Genomic DNA, 21,733 nt, shown 5'->3' on the forward strand with positions numbered 1-21,733 from the left:
AACACACATGCACACGCACACACACATGTAATTGTTTTTTGATCTAGTACACGTTTAATCTTGTGTTGTTTCTTCTGTTTTTTATATCATTTCATTTTACAGATTTATTTATTTATCTTTAAACTTTTTTTTATAACTATAAAAGAATGAGAATAAATAGAATTTATTATTACTATTGCTATTGTGGTGAATGAGCGTGTGAGCACGTAAGAAAGTAAGGTGTCAAGGAACTGTAGTGACTATTCAAGTGCATCACAGATACACTCGTGCACTGTGTGTGTGTGTGTGTGTGTGTGTGTACACAATCAGAAAGGTCTACACGCACTGGCAAAACTGAAATCCTCTGCTCTATGCAACACACTACACACACACATGCATCCAAGGACAAATATATGTTTTGCCCACTGAAAAAAAGCAGGCGAAATAGCACGGGGGGGGGGGGGGGGGGGGAGGTTTCTTTCAGATTGTGCATTACTGTTAGAATCAATACACGTTATGCCGAACATTTTTGAATCTGATACACTGCTACAATGGAGAGGTCATACTGTGGAATTGGACAGAGGGGAATTATCATACTGCGCTGGATTTGGAAGCTGGAATGAGGGTAAAATATTCAACATACATATACTGTAGCTCATATGCTAGTGTGTGAGGAGCCTGGAACCCAATTTACAGCGTGTAACGGATGGATTCTCATTGTACCTGGAGAATAGTTTTGTGCTCAGTGCTCACCCTTGCCTTCTTCCCTCCCGTCCCCCCAAGAGAAATTCAACTCAATTTAAGAATTCCTATGTCACTATGGTGTAGGACAATCCCATCAATATTTGTGAATCAATCACCAGATGACATTCAGATGTAAAATCTGCAGGTTAACCATAGAAAATAAATAATAGACTCATTTTGTGGGTCCACTGAATGTTTTACAGGTTTTACATCCGCACATTCATCTTCACCATCTTTCCTAGCTCCTTGAGGACGTCACAGGTTCATGTGAAATCGCTCAAGTTCACAAATTTTGCTTGGATTGTCCTAGTCGACAGGAATTACATTTGGGAAATGTTAAATTGAGTTGTATTCACCTTTAACATCCTTCATTCTTTGCCACCTCTCTGCAGTCTATCCTCTTCGCTCCTCCTCCACGTATCTCTTTTCTCCTGCACCCCTGCTCTTCATCCTCCACCTTTAACCCACTCTTCTTTTCCTGAGTCATTCCTACTCCCCATCATTTCTTTCTCCATTCTTTCCTTTCCCTTGCATTGCCATTACCTTCCCTTCCATCCACCTCCTCTCCCGTTGCCTTTTCCTTGTTTTACCCTCTTGTTTGCCCTCTACCTCCAACTTTATATTCCTTCGCATCCTCCCTTCCTCACTCCTATTTTCTTTTCTTCACCTCAGATATTCAAGTCTTTTCAATGTCTTTTCTTTTCAATTCAAATGTCTAAATATAACAACCAGGCTAGAATATGAGCGATATCTGAAGAAGTTTTTTGTGCTGTAGGTGTACAGTCAATTCAGTAACATCATAAGTAAAAGTGAATAGTCTGATTAGGTAGATTTGTTTCCAAATGTAGATTACTGTGGTACAGTAAACTAGCCCTTGCCTCTTTGGTCTCAGTCACAATGCCAATGCACTAGCTTGAAAAGCGCAGCATGATCTCATAAAAAGTTGTGAAATGGGCACGAACTCTGAAACACAGATTTACGTGCTGTGGACACGAATTATGTGAAAATTACATTCCTCCACCACGAATTTAATTCTGTGACAATAACACAAATTGGAGTCCGTGGCAAAAGCACAAATTGGACCCGAATTGGCCAACAGTTAAGTTTAGGCAACTAAAACAACTTTGGTTAAGGTTAGGGAAAGGCTTTGGTCATTTTAGCAAAAAAATTTAATTTCACTTATTGTAGACATTTCCTTTGTAGAAGGTGGGAATTGAACTCCCGACCAAAACGTCCTTACTTTCACCACGCTACTTCAATGTGACACTACTCCCTGTTTATAGTCGACCTTCCTTCACGTAACTGTTTCGTGCTGCGAACACAGAATTTTAACACTTTACGTGCCACCAACACGTAATTTGGTGTTTCACATATTTGTGTGAGATCAGATTGGAAAAGCGTCAGCTCAGTTAACCTGAACAAATGTTTTTGGCTTTGTTATCTACCTAACTAGCCAGCAGACTAATTTAGCAAAGCAAGAGATGTTAATATGCGACTACTAACCACTACTAATGCTAGCTTCTACTAGATATGTTAACAAATCACAGGCTAGTTAGTTAGCTAACAAGATACAATAGGCGTCACTCCAACTGTGAAAAACTTTTGGTGACCTTCCTAGCTAACAATCTGACATTATTCCTAAACACAAAATCAATCAGATGTGTCAGTGATGAAACGATCAGTACCCAGTCAAAAACAGCACAGAAATTAACCATCTCGGTTCAATTCTATTGAGACGGACAAGCTGTGAGTTTAGAAACACAACTAGTTGTTCACCAGAGGTTGTGTTGATGATCACCTGAAAGCCCTCTGTAGTACCAGCCCCATCTCCATAGTCCTTCCTTCATTTCCATCTCTTTTCTCCTCCTTCCTCCTCTCTCTATCACTGTAACAGCAAACACTATAATCCCTGACAGTCTGTTTCCAAGACGAAACCCCACCCCACCCACTCTATGAATCGTCTTCGTTTTAGCTAAATAACCCCCCCACACACACACACACACACACACATACACTAACACACACACTCTTCTTTCTGACTTCCATCTCTCATTGACTATGCAGTGTATTCCTCACACACATACATACACAGCACCAACTACACCTTATGGTGCTGTCTCAAAGCACTATAGCACCTAATTCCTCCCCTCTGTCCCAGGAACCAGCAGGGTGTAATGTGAAAACTCCATCTCAACATCCTTCCAGAATATATTAGCCGTCACTTCGGATTTTGCACGTAACACCGTTACAACAATGTCAACATTTTTCATTTGCTTTTGATAATTCAAGCTCCTTGCAGTTCCAACTTCAGATCAAATGAGGAAAAACTTGCATTCTGTGTTATACATTATACATTACTTGTCATTTGACAGTGATGCAATATTCATGCTGAGCTGAATCAGTGGCAGTATTGTGAAATGATCAGGGCATAGTCTCCCCACAGCATCTTAGGTCAGTTTTGCACCAGCAGAAAATAAGGCTCCTCGCCACTGTCTTCAAAGAGAGATCTAGCTCAAAAGAGATTGCAGCATCTGTCTTTGAACTTCTTGTCTACGTTCTTAATGACACGTTTCTTCCACTACGCCTCTAGTCAAAGCCGCTTGTCATAGGCTGCAGATATGAAGAGCTAGGGTCGTAAAGGTCAGAAAGCTATATTGGGGTAAATGGGCCTGTAGCTCTTAGATCATATTTTGCCTTTGGGTTCCAGTTCATCAAAGGTAATCTCTATTTAGATTGTTAATTTTCAACTTTGTCTCTGGTAACCCAAATGTTGCAAAGATATTACCCAAGCTCATATGATGGGCTATTGTATGACAAATGTTTGGCTACCAGCCTGTTGAGCTTTAGCAGGCCTATGTTGTCAGCGGAGAACCGCCCAAGAAAGCGACCACAAGACAAACATAAAAGTGGCAGATCATTCACAATTATATACAACTTTATACAACAATATGTAAAGTCAGATTACAGTCAAATTCACATAAAAGAAAGACAAGGTACATCAAATACAATAAAAATCACATAACAGAAGAAGAGAGAATATACCGTACTACCTAACCGTACTATACATAATACATCTACACCATATACATCATCATATATACTACATCATACACCATACTACACACTCGTGCTCGCCAGTAGTTTGGTGTGTGATTGGTGTGTTGTTCATGTATTGCCAGGTGGAGATGTGTGTGTGTCGGGTCATGACAGCGGGCCAGTGTTTGAAGAGCAGCCAACCGGTTTAGTTTACCCAGAGGGCCTGAGTGAAGGCAAGGTGACTCTCAGCTGTCAGGCCAGAGCCAGCCCAGCTGCTACCTACAGGTGGGTAACACACACACACACACACTGTACATATGTATGGCCTTCTAATGTGAATATGTTACTGTGAATATGACACACATTTTCACATATTTGTCTTCATAGTCCCAAATTCTTTCTCAATAGAATTTTTAACATATTTCATACTACATGTATTTCATTGTTGGTATTTTGATACATATATTTTCATTAATTTTTTATATTTGCATCAGTATATTTTGCAGCTGTTATTTTGCCTTCACTCATAATGATGTAACAATATTTCATACTTTTCATTCATACATTTCCACTTAATATGTTGTTGACACACTGCTTAATATCCCCCATTTGCTATATTCTTGTTTCGATCAACTTTTCTTTGCTGTATCCTATTGCTATTTTAAATGATTCCCACAGGGATCATTTAAGTTTCATCTTATCTTATATGCAGCCATGCAATCATGCACGCATGTACGCTCACACACATTAGGGCAACACTATTTTCATAGTCAGATCACTAGATACTGAGTTGAAATGAAACACCATTCCTGTTTTCTGCTCTGTTTGAGGACCTCGCCCAACTCTTTGTCTTGCAGATGGCTTGTGAACGGTACAGAGGTCCCGCTGGGCTTGGACCCCCGCTACACTCTGGTGGCCGGCAACCTGGTGATCAGCAGCCCTCAGTCTGGACGGGACGCCGGCTCTTACCAGTGTCTGGCCATCAACCGCTGCGGCACCATCATCAGCCGAGCAGCTAACCTCAAATTCGGCTGTGAGTGAGCTAAGGGCTTATTCCTCTCCTTCCACCTTTTGACTTGTTCGGGCCGCTTGAGTGGGCTGTTGCGACTGAGTTTCTGTGACAGTGACAGAAGCTGTAAGTCGGTTGGCCTTCGGTATCAAGTGCATATTATTTCCAACATGCTCTCAACAGTGCATTAGAACTACTTTTGTTACAATGTGTATGCGACAATAATCGTCTCTTTTCTTTTCACCACTTCCTCTTTTTCTTCTTTACACCAGACCTCCATGACTTCCCTCCAGACAGCAGGAGCCCCCAGACAGCATATGAAGGTGTGGGGACTTTTCTGGCCTGCCAGCCCCCTCCACATTACCCAGGTACCTCCCTCTATGGACTGTGACTGTCGATAATGGGCAGTAATCAAACCTGCAAACTTAGCAGCACACTGACTTCAAAAACAGTTAGTTGTACTGATTAACAGTAGGAAGGCTAAAAAAAAAGTGAAACACATCTGCCACTGGGTTGACATAAAGTTACTTGTTTCCAATGCGTAATGACTTATTTCAAGAATTTTCCTGATACCATTTTCCTGATACCACTGGAGCCTTCTTTCAATATATTGACCCTTGGTTGTGATAAATTCCTGAAACAAATACTGCATTCGAAACCAGTGAAATTATTTCACCCCAGCAGAATTATTAACCTGTTTTAGATAAATTAGATTTAAGACTGAAAATGAAAAATGAGTTACAAATGGAATTAAAATGGAAATTCTTTTTTTCAGAACAGCGACACACATACAGTGCAAAGGGACAGTGCAAATGACGTTCTATAATGAACTATGTGCACTAGCAGCATAGCATACAGGCCAATAGGATCCTACTGGAGAGACTTAATTAGGGCCACACAATGATTTTCACCAATCTTTATCCCGCTCTTTTTCCCTTCTCTAGCACTGTCTTACCGCTGGTTCATCAATGAGTTTCCCAGCTTCATCAAGAAGAATGACAGTCGGTGGTTTGTGTCCCAGGTAACAGGGAACCTTTACCTGGCCAAAGCAGAGCCAAACGACACCGGTAACTACTTCTGCTTCACCACCATCAACATGGACATCAGCACCAAGAGCACCTTCAGCAAGGCCAACCAGCTCACAGTACTGCCTGACGGTAAAGAGGCTTTGCTGTTGCATCTCAAATCTCCTAGCAATCACATCTGGCACCATCATGGAGGTCCACAGGAGAATTGGCTGTGCACAAATAATGACTAAATATAAAACAACCAGGCTAGAGGAATATCTGGAAAAAGATGTGGGTGTGGGTGTAGGTCCAGGCAGTAAGTAAGACTTGTTTCCAAATGTAGGTTGCTCTGACACAGTAAACTTATCTTGTCTTTAGCCGTAGTCTCTACTCCAGGACACTCTGAGTTGTAGCTTGAGAAGAGTCAGCTCAGTTAGCCTGAACAAACTGTTGGTTTGGCTTTGTTAGGTAGCTAATGGCTAGTTCGCTAGCTAACTAATTCAGCGAGCAATGTCAATATTTCTGTACTAGCTGTACTAATGCTAGCTTCTACTAGATACGTTAACCAGTGTGTAGTTCAGATGACAACATACAAGACAGTGATGGTCAGCAGATCAGATACTAGGATTTGCTAGAGGCTGCTGCCATGTTTTCACCTGATTTTGGTGGCCTTCCTAGCTAACAAGCTGATGAAACACAAAACTGATCAAATTTATCTGTGACAAAATGATCGGTTCCCAGTCAAAAACAGCATGAAAATTAACCATGTCTATTCAGTTGTGTTGAGACGGCAAAGTGGTACATTTAGAACACCGTTCATAGCCATTGTTGCCCAAGAGCTGTGGACTTCCAATATGGCCGCCAGAGGGTGCTTTACTTCACCTGAAAGCCCTTTATTGGAGTGAGAGTGAGAGTGCAATTGCGTTTTTGTGTCTGTGTGAGTGTTTATGTGTGTAGTATATTATACATTTGCAGACTAACATAATGCTGTTTTCATGTTATAACTTCAATGGACCCTTTTCACAGCAGCCATTTTGATGTGTCATAGCAGGGTCAACACAGGTGTAACTAATAACATTAATGATGTCTCCATTCCACTTAGGTGTTCCACATCAAAATGGCTGCTGTGAAAAGGATCTATTTGCAGATTCAATGCTTGTCTATGATGAGAAAACGTTGATGAAGCCCTTTCAAAACACCACTGGATAAACTCAAAAATGCATGGTCGTCAAGCTAAAAACAAGGCAGGTTTCTGACAAGTTGACATTTTGGAGATGCATCATGGTGAGAGTGCAAATTTCAGTGAAAGCTGGGACTGAGTTCCTCTTGCAGGTGAAAGCTTTAAACAGCTACATGTAGTGTAGAATTTATTTCCAAAGACAATAACATACAAGATTTAGTTTATATTCATATATTCATATAGACCCAATAAAGTTTATTCCCTTTGTTAGAGTGATAAATGATGTGAAATACATATAACAAATTAGGAGAATAACCAAGGAAATTCTGCTCCGATGAAAAAGTCTTCTAAGAGAAGGCCAATAAGCCGTCAAGTTGAAGGGGGACTAGATATAATTACTACTATTTCACTGTGTGACTCTGAAAATCTAACAACACCGGTTTGTACAGAAAGTGGAGCTACATTGTGAAAGCTGAGATATTTTGACTGCACTTGTGTTCCCTGGCATTAAAAATCTCTATTTTATATTCTCCAGTAAAGAGCGCCTGTTTGGACATACAGCACCAGTGCAGGGCCCCCATCCATTTGTACAATTTGAATGAGATTCCATCAGTAACTGAACACTTTCGTTCCACCACAGCCAATCCCAGAAAGTCGGCTCCAAGCATCAAAGTGCGCTTCCCCGCGGAGACCTATGCCTTAGCTGGACACACCGCCCAGTTAGAGTGCTTCGCCTATGGAAAGTAAGTTCCCAGTCCCGGTCCCCAGTCCAGTAACTCAGAAATCGTGGCAAAATGTGTCGTCAAGCTATTTCGGGTTGAAAGCCTGTGCCCTATTTTCCGTTTTAGTAACATTTCTCCAAGTGTTTTGCTCCTTGCTCTTCTCTCTTCCTCTCAAACTCCTCCTTTAATTCTATGTGTCTTGATGCCTTTTTACCATCCTCTGTTCATACTCCTTTTCCTCTGCCCTTTCTACACATTCCCTCGTCCAGTCCCGTCCCAAAGCTGCGATGGAGGAAGGTGGACGGCTTGTTGCCGTCCAAAGCGGGGGCCAGCGCTGAAGGTCCCACCCTCACCCTGCCCGAGCTGTCCTTCGACGATGAGGGCGCTTACGAGTGCGAGGCCTACAACTCGGAGGGAAGCGATACACACCAGGGACGCATCAACGTGCAAGGTGGGGACAACAGATGAATTCACTGTTAGAGGTGCACTGATTCCAATTTTTTTTCAGAACTGATTTGAGTGCTGAGACCTTTATCAAGTAGATCAGACTATTCGAGTACCAATCCAAGTAGTATGTCATTCATACTGTGTAGTATTGGCTTGAACAAGTGCGTCAGTTGCATTAGGTTAGGTTAACAGATAAAAACAGTTTCTTCAGAATAGGTTAACACATTAAAACAGCCTATTCAGAATAGGTTAACAGATAAAAACTGTTTATTCAGAATAGGTTAATAAAGACCAGTGCAGTATACTGCACTGGTCTTTATTAACCTATTCTTATTATTATTATTATTATTAATGTTTTTCCACCCACTGGAAAAGTTGTACATTGCAGCAAAAGCGCATTAAAGTATCAATATCAGGACAGCCTCATTTCCTGATAGCAGTATGAGTACCGTGGAGCTGAATCAGCTCTGATCCCAGTACTACAGATACTATCAGCGCAGCTCTAGTTCACTTACATCCGTGTCTCATTTTCCTTCTCTCTCCCTCTTCTCTCTCCCCTCTCTCCTGCCACCCTCCAGCCCAGCCAGAGTGGCTGCAGGTGATGAGCGACTCAGAGGTGGAGATCAGTTCAGAGCTGCACTGGAGTTGCGTGGCCGCTGGCAAACCACGGCCCTCCATACGCTGGCTGCGCAACGGACAGCCGCTCAGCACCCAGGTAACGCACACATGAATACACACCTTCGTTATATTACTTTTCTGTTTCGCAAAATGCCCGCTCATTACTGGTTAAAGTAATGTTACTGTTACATGTTAATGAGTAATGCGTCACCACTCCACACTGCACACGCACATGATACACTAAGTTCATGTCCTCTTTCCTTTCGATTCTCTCACATCCTTCTTACTTGTCTTTCTCTCGCTATCCTCCCGTTACTCCCTTCCTTTTTTTTTCCCTCCCACTCCCACTCTCGCCCCCAGGACCGGGTGGAGGTGAACGGGGGTCGTCTTAAGATCAGCAACCTGGCCCTGGAGGATTCTGGGATGTACCAGTGTGTGGCCGAGAACAAACACGGCACCGTCTACTCCAACAGCGAACTCCGAGTCCAAGGTGGAGAGTAGACATGAGGAAATGATGAAGATGTGTTATTGCTCATTTCTCTTAGTTCTCAAACAAGTTCAGATTCTGTTGCTAACATAGTTTATAGGGCCTAACATATTACATACAGAAATAGAAGTACTGCATATACAACAATGTGATTTATTTGAAAAATATTTGTTGTTTCTAAATATTAAAAAAACAAAATTTATATAAAGAATCTGTAAGACTTTTGCACAGTACTGTATATATCACCATACGTAGCTGTATGGCAGCAGTCCATGTAAACTAATGAAATGCATTGACACATGACAAGAGGATTGGGAGTTGTGTGAAACATCCCAGCAAAAGTGTGAAGATTTATAATGATTGAAGTTTTCACAATAATACAAATGTTTCTTCCTTGTATTAATTAGATACTCATCAATAAAGAACAGACATGATTAGTAGAAAATGATTTTTGTAGTTTGATGGTGTACAGTGGAAAACCATGAAAACCATCACTCTCTTTCTCTATCCCTCCATCTCCCATCCATCTATAACTTTTACCTTCTTTCTTTCCTTCTGCTTCCCACACAACAACGCCGCCTTCTGCCGTTCTTGCTCTTGCTCTAACCCTGTCGCCCCGCTGTGTCCTGTGCTTCCAGTGCAGGCCCCGGACTTCAGGTCGAATCCGGTACGGAAACTGGTCCCAGCAGCCAGAGGGGGGCAGGTGATGATGGAGTGTCGTCCTCGGGCCGCCCCAAAGCCCACCCTGTTCTGGAGCCGCGGGACAGAGCTGCTCACCAACAGCAGCAGGTAGACTGCATTACTGTATATTATAAGGCATACAAGAAAACCACACCTTTCCACTCTCACAGCGCTCGCCTTGAGCAATAGACAACCGAACCTTGCCATGAGCACGACGAGCAAACCCTCAGTTTCTACACCACCTGAGAGAAATGTCTAGATAGCTCATTAAAAGAGATCAACTTTTAACTCATGTCAGCTGTTGAAAGATTTAAAAAATCCAAGATGCTTATTACTTGGAGGCAAGATCAAACGCAACTTCCCACAGTGTTGTATATATCAGAGGGACGTATTACTGTTGATTTCATCAGATTTCAGCGCTTTGGTCTGTCACAGCCTCATGAAAAGTGTGTTAACCCACCTGTGTGTGTCAAATTAATTTTCAGAGGGAAAAACATCAAAGTTTAGTCCAAAGACACAGTGAAGAATAGACGCTGCATAATATGAGAGTAAAAAGTCTACCCATTTTAACTGTTTTTTTTTAGTCCTTTGCCTACTTATGCATCTTAAAGGGGCATAAAGTGATTTTTTTTTTTTTTACTTCTTCTACTATCATCTATCTGTTGTGAAGCGCCTGTTCAGGTGCTACTGTATGAATGTAACGCAAAGTTCATGTGAAGTGTCGTCGGTAGAACTTGTCTAGGCAGCCAGTTGGAGACGCTCTTGACCTTCTGGATGCTTCTCTCTCCTCAGGGTCACAGTAACTCCAGATGGGATCTTGTGGATCCACAACATCAGCAGGGCAGATGAAGGGAAATACACCTGCTTTGCTGAAAACTACCTGGGCAAAGCCAACAGCACTGGACACCTGTCTGTCAGAGGTACACACATGCACACACAGACACACAGCAGTTCTTTTCCTGTTAGTTTTCCTGTTCTTAGGACATTTGGTCCTCATAAGGATAAAAGTGCAAGAACGCACACACACACACACACACACACTAGCCTTCTTCAGCTCTTTCTTTATGTCTCTTTAATATGCAGATGCCACCAAGGTCACGCTGGCTCCTTCCAATGCTGACATCAACCAGGGGGAGAATGTGACGCTGCAGTGCCACGCCTCCCACGACCCCACCATGGACCTGACCTTCACCTGGGCCCTCAACGGAGTCCTGCTGGACCTGGAGGACCCCGCTGGGCCCTACCACCGGGTGGAGGGGGTGAGCATCATAATGCATGGTGGATGGTGACACTGTAGAGAAAGGCGTGGTTATGATGATAGTTTGTGTGTAGTAACAGAGTTGAGACGTGAAGACATGGGCGTGGCTATTTCTCGGTTCCGGAAGCAAAAAAGCCATTCATTTTTCGCATACACATGGTCACGTGACATGCCATTCAGCATGTTGCAACAGTTGAATGACCCGAACCGCTATGGAGTGAGCCATTAGCTCGAATGAATAGCAGCTGCGTCGGAAAAGATTAGCGTAGATGGAAAAAAAGACTATGGTACAAGATATGTACATCTGGGTGTTAGAGGGTAAAGAAACTACTCATCCCAACCGAACGTTTCAACTCTACTGAGGACGCTGTAAGACTGTATCACCACATGGAGGAAGCGAGTAAAATAATGCATAAATGAGACCATGCCCTCGGTCGAGACGATTGTTAGCTTCTATCTCACGGCAGTGGTATTGCTGGTGCTAGTGTTTCTCCAAATTAAGACTACATCTTTGTTTTTACTGAAGAGGATCAACATGTTGGAAGTGATTTTCAGCCTTTAACTCCTTCCATCTGCCATTACCAGAAACTCTGAACGTTTTAGCTCTGCTTGTTCTGGAAGAACAGCGCCCTCTTCCTGTTTTGTGCCGTAAAGCAGGTGGAGAAGCAATGTAAATGCAGTGTAGAAACCAGTAGAGGCTGTCAATCTTCTCTGTGATGGTCTTGTTTGTTTATGTTAATTATACTGTCTCAAAATGTATTGATGTTAAAATGCTACACATAGCAACTTTAAATAAGGTAGAAAGATGATGGCAAAAGTGGAAACTGTTACACTCACACCACCATTTGAAGGGACTGTACCACTGTAGACAAGAGCGAGACAAAATGGACTATACCACTACATGCAAGATAATTTACCAACTATAATTAGTTCAATTCAGGACGGCACCACTATGTGGTGATGGCAAGTGAAACATTTCATGGTACCTGAGCACCGGGCCAGGGAGAAATAAGCTCCTAATGAGATTAGCTCTCATTTCATGTCCATACCACTTTATGTCTAAAAGTGAAATGAATGGTGATGTGATAAGGCAGTGCTATTTGCTGGTTGTGGGTCTTGCTCAAATTAGCTTCTCTAATCCTGACCCCAGCTAGTTACGGCCAGCACTATAAAGCTATACTGCAGTATGATTAATGTTTCATTGGAAAAATGTTTAAAGCTAGTGTTGAATGAAATGAAAGTCCACTTTGATGAAAGTTATTGAATGTGAGTTGACAGTACTGCTGTAATACTGAGGAGCATTTGTGAATAGTAAACATCTCCCATGTCATTTTATTTATTATTTTCTATCACAGTGTTTCTTCTGCAGTTTTTTTTTCTTCTTCAGCTTCCGTTTTCACCCGCCTCAAACTTTCCGTCATGACTCCATACCCTGTGCTCTCCCTCTCTCTGTGCCCTATCAGAAGGAAACCATAGGTGACCTGTTGATTGTGAATGGCCAGCTGAGTCAAGCAGGGATGTACACCTGCACAGCGCAGACTGTGGTGGACAGCGCCTCGGCTTCAGCCAAACTCGTAGTGCGCGGTAAGGCGGACGCTTCGGACCTCTCTTGTCGTTTCATCTTTTCATTTATCCTTCATCTAATCAGGTAGTCTCACTGAGATTTACTTTTTAAGAGAGACTTAAGAACAAAAAAATCCCATAAAGGTGATGCAGAAAATACACAAAAAGCTTAACTATTGAGCATCAGAAACCAGTCTAGTTCAGTATTTAAAGCTAACCAGTCCGGTGATCTGGTGGCATAATTACTGGATTTAAGACAGCAGAGATGTGAGGGACAGGGAGTCTTATAGATGAATATAATACAATGCATTTCCATTTTCATTTTAAAAGACCAGCCAACTTTTTGATTTAAATCAGCATGGTGCGACTGAAATTTGGCTACTGTAATAAATGACAAGTCACTGTGGTAAACTCCAGCCAGTAGCTTCAAAGCAGAAGGGGCAGCAGGAGCATACAACATGTCTCTGATACAGACATGACTGTGAATAGTACAAAGGTTTTTCTATTTTCAAAAGAGAAGCATACTTTGTTTCTATATAAAAATCCAGTTTATGTCTTCTATGAGTTAAGTCCATGTTATTTGCAACAGTTAAGTGTTACTTTTGTGAATAAGCAGGACATTGTGTCTTTCTATGCAGAAATTTCACTCTTCTGATTCTAATTTCTCTCTTCTTCGGACACACACTGAGATGTCAATCATTCTTGTTGATCTGCCGCAGGACAAAAATGACGTAATATACACTTGACAGTTCTGTGACTATGCAAGCAGTCACATGTCCTTGTTATGGATGTGTCCAGGCCCTCCGGGACCCCCTGGTGGTTTGGTGGTGAAGAACGTTGTCGAGACTTCGGTGGAGCTCAGGTGGAGTCGGGGTTATGATAACCACAGTCCCATCGGGAAATACGTCATCATGGGTCGATCGTCACTCACATCCGAGTGGAAGAGGATGAGGACAGGTGTGTATGTCAGTCTGAGTATGGCCAATTACACAGTAACCTACATTTGGAAACAAATCTAACTCATCACACTATTCACTTTTACTTAGAACGTTACTGAATGGATCTACAGCCACACCTCTCTTTTTCTAGCATGCTTGTTATATATTTAGTCATTATTTGCACACAGCCAGTTCTCCAGGGGACCTCCATGATGGATGATAGGAGATTTGTGATGCAACTGCAAAGCCTCTATTGAGCATGTTTTTTTGTATTTAAATAAACGAGCGTCTCTTCCCTATGCACCAGACCCCGTCAACATCGAGGGCAACGCAGAGTCGGCTCGCGTGATTGGCCTGATGCCCTGGATGGATTATGAGTTTCAGGTCATCGCCAGCAACATCCTGGGCAGCGGAGAGCCCAGCATGCCCTCACACACCATTCGCACACAGCAAGCAGGTGAGGGGTCAAAGGTTACATACAGTGCACACACTCCTTGACATACTCAGTAGGGCCGCTGAGGTGTAGCCGACGGTTAGTGGCCACCGGCAGCCACTTTGCATTTAGCCTGCGTTTGCCCTTGGTCCGGCTACCAGCACCACGGGACCATTATAGTTACAAATGCTGTGTGATTCAAACCACGACTTGAAAAGGATCCAATTCAAATGCCAAAGAAGCTTAGGAGCAGTGATATAGCGGTGAATAAAAACATAAACTGTGACCTCCAGTTGGTGATCATCATGAGGCAGCCACCAATACAACCAAACCACCAAACAAAAATCAATTCTATTTCCAGAAAAGTGTTAATTTTGTTTTCTCCCCTTAAAAAGGCCATATCACCTTTCATATACTGTGATTTACATCAGTTTGACACTACTTACTCTGATATATACTATGAATTTATGTTCTAAAGATCTAGGTCAGCACATAAAAAGGTGGGTAAACTTAGTTAAGTGGGTTTACCCACCCCACTACATCTATTTATTAATGATGCTTAGGAGAGAGTTGACACTAACATCACACCACCGTATACCTGCAGTATCAACCCTTTTACAGAGAGAGGTTTGGGCTCTACTAACATGTCACAATTCCAGGTGCAGCACAAAAGCAAGTGGGTGTTCAGCCTTGGAACACCCACAAATGCATATGCAATTAGACCAAACCGCAAAAAACAGCGCACACAGATCAACCCATGATTTCAGGCGCAAAATGCCCTGTGCGCCGTCTTAGTGGATCAGAAAACAAGGTTTTAGCACCCGCAATGTGATTTGCACCAGCGCAAACCTTTAGTAGATCCCGGCCTTAGTCGTGTACATTGTTAGGATTTGGATGACAGACTTCTTTACTTTTGTCATTTGTTATCTTCATTGCCACATGCAAAGTAATGCAAAGTTATAATGGCAAAGTGTCAGAAGGTGTTTGAATGGAGTTGTTTTAAATAGAACCAGTACAGATCCTGTCCAGGCCCACGGCGTGTGTGTTGAACTCCACTAGCTGCGGCCACACTGATCCGTCGGAAAACGGACAGAATTATTGACGGATAGATTTCTGTCCATTGGGCTGTTTGGGAACGTCAACATGGTGGAGAGGCAGAAATACAGCAGCCTAGCTTCGCTCATAAGGGAGCTACTTCATAGAAGAAATAAGAAACAGACTATACAGTATAAATGAAGTAAGAAACTGACCTGGAAAACTTCCAGTCATCCCAACGTTATACCAGGCTTTCTCTGTTTTATCTTTGTTTTGGTTGTGCCGTTGTGTCTGTGATCGCCACTATTTTTTCCAAAACAAACGTAGGAATGCATCTGATTTGCCAACAGATGGTGACGAATCCGTCCGTCCAAAAAAAGTTCTACTGGGTTGAACCCTCTGTCTGTCAAAACCTCTTTTTTTTTTTTTTTACAAGGGAATGACAATATTTTGGTTCACTGAAAGCAGAATATCTTGAATGTGCAATATCTTTTGAAAGCAGAATGTGTAGTTCCAGTCAGTGATTTTTAGGGATGGGACGATATGTGGAAATTCAATATATCGCAATACAAAAATGTGACACTAGGCAGAAAAATAAATGGTGATATTAGCTCCGTTTTATTCTGCTGTAGTAATCACAAATGAGACGGCTTGCCCATCGCAATTTCATAAGCTCTCCATCCAAATTATATTATTTACATTTTGTAATGACATTTACATTCTAGCAAGCCAATGCCATTGCTAGAAATATTTGTGGCTCAGAAATAAACATAATTCTGCACAGTCAGACTTTGTTGTCACTGAACATTTATTTATTACATCATATCATGGTTGTATTGAATCGTGAACCTCATATCACGTATCAAATCATATTGTGAGATAATCATACGCTTCCATCCCTAGTGACTTTCCCATATATCACATCTACAGTATATGATGTATGGCAACATCATATATCTGAATTTAATTATATATATCTGTATACCAGCATATATGTATATCATTATATCTGCCCCTCAGCTCCCACAGTGGCCCCCAGTGGACTAGGAGGAGGAGGAGGGGACCGCAATGAACTCATCATTACTTGGACAGTGAGTAGGCAGCCTGGAGGAGTGTGTGTGTGTGCCTGTGTGTGTGTTCTGTGACATGCCAATATCACAGCCAATGCTTTCTGACTGTATTGAGGCTCCATTTGTCTCTGTCGAAGTTCACGTCCAGTTTTCTCCTGAATCCTCCAGCCCATGGCCAGAGAGTACCAGAACGGCGATGGCTTCGGCTACATCCTGGCATTCCGGAAGAAGGACACCCCGTCGTGGACGGTGGCGCCCGTCCCGCACGTGGAGTCGTCGCGGTACGTCTACTCCAACCAGAGCCTGGCGCCTTACTGCCCCTTCGAGGTGAAGATCAAGGCCTACAACCGCCGAGGAGAAGGTCCCTTCAGCCAGATTGCTGTGGTGCATTCTGCAGAGGAAGGTGAGTCCTGGTCCTCCTCTAACTCTCCTGTTTCTACAGACGTTCCACTGTCATGGTTTGCTGGTATAACCGTACCCCCCTTCACCCCTTCACCCCTTCCTTTAAACCAGGATTTGTATTGTATCGTATTAATTTGAAGAATTTTATGGAGAAGCTTACTTGTTAATTGTACATATTTTAGTGGTAGTTTATGGGCTTTGTTAGGGCATGGTAATGTACTGTAACTACTCAGCCAGTTTTCCCACCTGCAGTATTTGCTGTCACCATTAGAGGGCAGCCACAACTTGGGAGTAGATTTACCATAGTCAACACATTCATGAATTCATATTTCAAATGTCATAAACATGAGTAACATTCGGAATGAACATGGCTCCCACAGCACTGACAGCTTGTTTCTGTTATGAAAACATTAAGAGAGTTTACATTGTATATTATACAGTACTGTGCAAAAGTCAGAGACCACCCTTTCGTTCATTTAATTTCCAGTCAAAATGGCCATTAAGTGCAAGTAATTAATTTTTCAGTGTCAGAAAAAAATGCAGGAGACATATTTAACACAAAATTACCCAAAAGCCTCCACAACTAAATATAATATCATTTTTTTCAGTATTTAGTGTGTCACCCTTTGCCTTTATTACAGCTTCCATTCTTTCCGGGAGACTTTTTTTCAGATCTGAAGCGAGAGTGGAGCTTGTTTCTTTCCAATCTCTCAAAGAAGAAGCATTAAGTGCTGTCCATCTGATTGTGATTTCGGTGGTCTATCAGGTCTTTGCATGGTTGAACCTCTGTTTTTTCACTTATTTTCACCTTCCTTATGCAAGTGTATTGTCTTCCATCAAATCAGAGAGATGAGAGAAATGTGCGAGGCAGCTCAGGTGTGTTTGGGCCGTTTGTGTGAATGTTAGTGTCGCTGTTGAAGGGAAAGTGTGCTAACATGATGTCAGGGACACTTTGGGAACAACTTTTTTTGGTTTTAAGACTGGAAGGATGGAAGAGTTAAAGTGACAGTAGGGTGCACAAAAGTAAAGAGTGGACAAATTAAATACTGATAGATTTGATATTATACTTAGAGTTGGAGGCTTTTGTGTAATTTTGTTAAATATGTTTCCTGCGTTATTTTTTGACACCAAAAAATAAATAATCTGTACCGATTGACCGGAAATTAAATTATCAAAATGTTGGTCTCTGACTTTTGCTGATAAAATATTTGGGTGATTGTACCTTACAGCATCAATTTACTGTACATTCTCTGTTCTGCAACAACCTTACTGTATAGACAGAGATGCATAGGCAGCAGAGAATGAGGAGTCAGTTTGCCAGCTTCAATAGACCACCCAGTTGGTGATGGCAATACGCAAACTCAGCTGACCATCAGCTGATCTGGAGCTGTACTGACACTCCAAATGTCCGAACAGCTTCATTGACAGTAAAAACAAAAATAAAATGGTACAATAATAGTAACTAAAAATATTGTTACTATGTTACAGGAACAGTGACCACAATGTCAGCTTTCAATACAGCTGTATTGACCTGCTGCATGTTGTCAGCAACAGCCATGCAGGCTTTCTAACAGCTTTGCATTAAGAGTTGTGCACATACTCTACAGTGAACAGCATCTGAAATGTGTTCAAATGGCTGTTTCTTTGATAATTTAAATATTTCAAAATGACCATTGCATACTCTATTTTGAGAATTATTTTTTTGCTTGATGGCATGATTTGATGACCATTTCATTTTAAAATGGAACAAACCCAATGTTCTGACGCATCTTTGCATATGTATATATGCTATATGTGCTTTTGAGCCCACAATAATGTGTATCAAACTTTGCATAAAGAGTTTTTTACCTAATCTAGGAGTTTGCTTACAGCAATACCAACAACTTCACAGGTGTCTCTGTATCTATGCTTGTGTGTGTGTGTGTGTGTGTGTGTGTGTGTGTGTGTGTGTGTGTGTGTGTTTGTGTACCTTCATGACAGTAAAGAGTTTGCAGAAACAGTGATGGTTATTTGTTGCCACCTAGTGGTTGAATCAGATTCACTGGAGACAGACTAGTGTCCTAGTCTTTTACCTTCACTTGACTGATTTTCTAGACAAGCACTCTTACTCTGACATGAGTAAAATGTAACTAATTAGCAGTACTTCATCACAAATAAATTATTTCACAACTCTGTCCACCTCTGATAGCAAATGATAACAAAAGAAACACCAAAAGCTTAAGTTAGTGCCAACACTTTTATTGAAACACAGATAAACATCGAAGCCTCAGAACCCTCCTAGAGAATGTTTTCTTCAAGATGAATGCAATATGCTTGAAGATGTCACACCTGTCCGCCAATTTGACGTGCCTGAATTCTCAACTTCTGTTTCATCAGATTCATCAAGCCCTTCACTTGTATCAAGTACTGGCCAAAGATTTGCACACAGATGTGAACAAAGATGAGAAGAACCTAATAATGGGGTGCTTAGGCTTCTTTGGAGGCAGAGGAGGCGAGGCATTCTCTGTGCCGACCGCTTCATTTCCAGAGACCGATTCCTCATGGCCACAGGTTGGAGCATTGCTGCATTTTCTGGCCTTCTTTGATTTGCGGAAGAGCTTCTTCACTCCTCTCAGGAAACTGAAAGTTTTTCCTTCAGTCTTGGAGGAATCAGCCGTGGGAGAATCAGCTGTGGGTGAATCAGCTGTGGGAGAATCAGCCGTGGGAGAATCAGCTGTGGGTGAATCAGCTGTGGGAGAATCAGCTGTGGGAGAATCAGCTGTGGGAGAATCAGCCGTGGGAGAATCAGCCATCTGCAGCTGAGTTTTCATGGCCTTGGCAATAATATCATCGATAGCCGGATCCTGAGATGCCATGGTGGCCTGCAGCAGCTTTTCAGTGCCGAACTCCTGACAAAGATCATTGAACACAGCCATGTGGATCTCTTTAACACTAATCTCCGGGTGGGAAAAACTAATTCTGCCATTTATTTCTGCCACTGACATCTCTGTCAGACATTTGGCCATTTCTTCCACTTGGCTCAATGATATCTGGCCAGTGCTAGCGATGCACCTTAGCAGCCTCACAAGCAGGGCAGTAACCAAGAATCTGTCCACAGAGCTAATCACTGACGTCACTGTCGACTCAGAAGTGGTTGTGGCCAAACTGTCTGGTTCAGAAACAATGTCAATGCTATCCTCTGAACATTTGGTCAAAGTTTTTGAGAACAAATACTCAATTTCAGCCATTGTAGCTGACACCTGATCGTCACCTGATGACTCCATGGTGAACCAGAGGGTGCACTGCTGTAAGAAACGCCTGACTGCATCCTTTGTGATGGAATAAAGGAATTCATGTGAAAGGCGTGAGTCAGTGGCTTCCCCTTTCTTCATTACCTTTAAGATGAAGTTGTCAAACAGACACTCTCCCACTGGCATTGTGGAACATTTACAGATCCGTTTACTCATCAAGAGATAGTAGATGTTATCGATGAGCTTCTGTGAAATTCTACTGAGCTCGCCACTGGAGGTGACATTCTCCAGGCTTTCGGAGAAAGGTGGTGCCCAGCTGTCTGTTTGTGCTCCCAGGTTTCCATCCTCTACCTTGAATATCTCCCCCACCAGACTGTCAACATTGTCAATGATAGCCTGCATGTTGTCATAACTTCCGTTATCAATGACTGTAGTTATGCTGAAAGGAGAAACCAGAAGAGGGGTCTTGGGAAACTCTGACTTGCTATAGATGGGCACTATTGGCCTATCAGTAATCACAAAGGCATTTCTATGGCCCAAGTGTGGTTTATGATACTTGCTCTTTAGTTCCTCCACCATGTGACAGATGTAATCTTTGGCAAACTTGCAAAATCCGCTTTTACATCTTTGGCGGTCAGCAAGAGCAATTTCTTGAGAAGGTGAGGACTGTGAGGCATAAAAGGCCTTCAACTTAGTCTCCACCGACCTTAATGAATGGGTAGCACATGGGAAAATTCTATTACCTGTATTCTTGTCTTCGGTCTTTGTCTCATCAGATCCCGAAGCATCAATCTGGTCAACAGCCTGCAGGTCTTGAACAATTGTTTTCACAATGTCAGACGCTGCAGCATCAGCACACAAATAAGTGCTGAATGGCAGCACAGCAGATGTGGCCTCTGAAAGAGTCACACTACTTCCACTGGCCTGCTTGACAAGAATGTCACTCACAGCTTTGGTGGCTGTGGTGAAAAAGGTATCTGATCCCAATTCCTCCATGTTTCTTACGGGCTTCAAAACCTTCAGATGTGGGCACTGGCTCTCTATTATAGCCAAGCAACTCTTCAATATGGCAGCAACATGAACCACCATTTCATGGAGAGCACTGGTGCGAGAGATGCTGCCACTCACAAACACAACAGGCTCCTCAGACTCCAAAATGGGGTTCTGGATGGCCACAGACAGGACAGAGTCTACCTTCTGTTCCACCTCTCTCGCAACCAACTGGGTCAGTTTCTCTGAGTTCACAGATCTCTGCCCCTGGACCTCTAGAGCATCAGCAAAGCACTGCTGAAGAGAATCTCCAAGGCTGACAAGGATCCACTCCACAGGCACGTAGTAGAACTCCCTCAGCCTCTGAAAAGATATAGGACTATGTCCTCTCCGCAGGATAACTCTTTCATAGACCCTGAGGTAGCTGTAAACACAAGGCATTACAAGTTTCAGGATAGACATGGAGACCAACTGAATGATCTCCATGCACATGTTGGCCAGCACAGTCCTAATTGCAGAGTCAACTCTGCCAGCTGCCATCATCCTCCACTGCTCTGCAGTCAGTTTGTCCAGGAATGCTGTAACTAGTGGGCAGAGCTTCTCTGGATTAATCCCTGGGACTTTCATGCTGCCCAGTGTGTCCACTTTGGGGCGTTTGTGTTTGTGGGTTGAATGCTGCTCATTCTCATTCTCCATGTTCACTCTTGATTCTTCATCTTCATTCTCCATGTTCACTCTTGATTCTTCATCTTCATTTTCCATCGTTTCCCACGCAGTTCTGACACAGACAGCCCGTATATAAAGACTCTAGGCAAGTGCCACGTCACCGTTCGTCATGAATCGAACGTGACGTCACAATCCCGTCTGGTCAATAGAGCTGGAATGTTCGCATTAATTTTAGCCA

General features: G+C 42.6%; 1 protein-coding gene across 1 annotated transcript in view; it reads left to right on the forward strand.

Annotated features, from left to right (window-relative positions):
• cntn2 (contactin 2) overlaps positions 1-21,733 on the forward strand; it is a 34,352-nt gene that overhangs the window by 1,697 nt on the left and 10,922 nt on the right. The window contains exons 2-17 of the mRNA XM_071922635.2: positions 3,903-4,044; positions 4,617-4,792; positions 5,041-5,136; positions 5,713-5,925; positions 7,596-7,698; positions 7,947-8,128; positions 8,703-8,839; positions 9,103-9,232; positions 9,868-10,018; positions 10,703-10,830; positions 10,994-11,169; positions 12,632-12,752; positions 13,530-13,688; positions 13,977-14,126; positions 16,158-16,228; positions 16,376-16,610. Coding sequence (XP_071778736.1) covers positions 3,903-4,044; positions 4,617-4,792; positions 5,041-5,136; positions 5,713-5,925; positions 7,596-7,698; positions 7,947-8,128; positions 8,703-8,839; positions 9,103-9,232; positions 9,868-10,018; positions 10,703-10,830; positions 10,994-11,169; positions 12,632-12,752; positions 13,530-13,688; positions 13,977-14,126; positions 16,158-16,228; positions 16,376-16,610 — 2,370 coding nt within the window. The remainder of the gene's footprint in view (positions 1-3,902; positions 4,045-4,616; positions 4,793-5,040; positions 5,137-5,712; positions 5,926-7,595; positions 7,699-7,946; positions 8,129-8,702; positions 8,840-9,102; positions 9,233-9,867; positions 10,019-10,702; positions 10,831-10,993; positions 11,170-12,631; positions 12,753-13,529; positions 13,689-13,976; positions 14,127-16,157; positions 16,229-16,375; positions 16,611-21,733) is intronic.

This window comes from Centroberyx gerrardi, chromosome 5 (genome assembly GCF_048128805.1).
Source record: "Centroberyx gerrardi isolate f3 chromosome 5, fCenGer3.hap1.cur.20231027, whole genome shotgun sequence".
NCBI lineage: Eukaryota > Metazoa > Chordata > Actinopteri > Beryciformes > Berycidae > Centroberyx > Centroberyx gerrardi.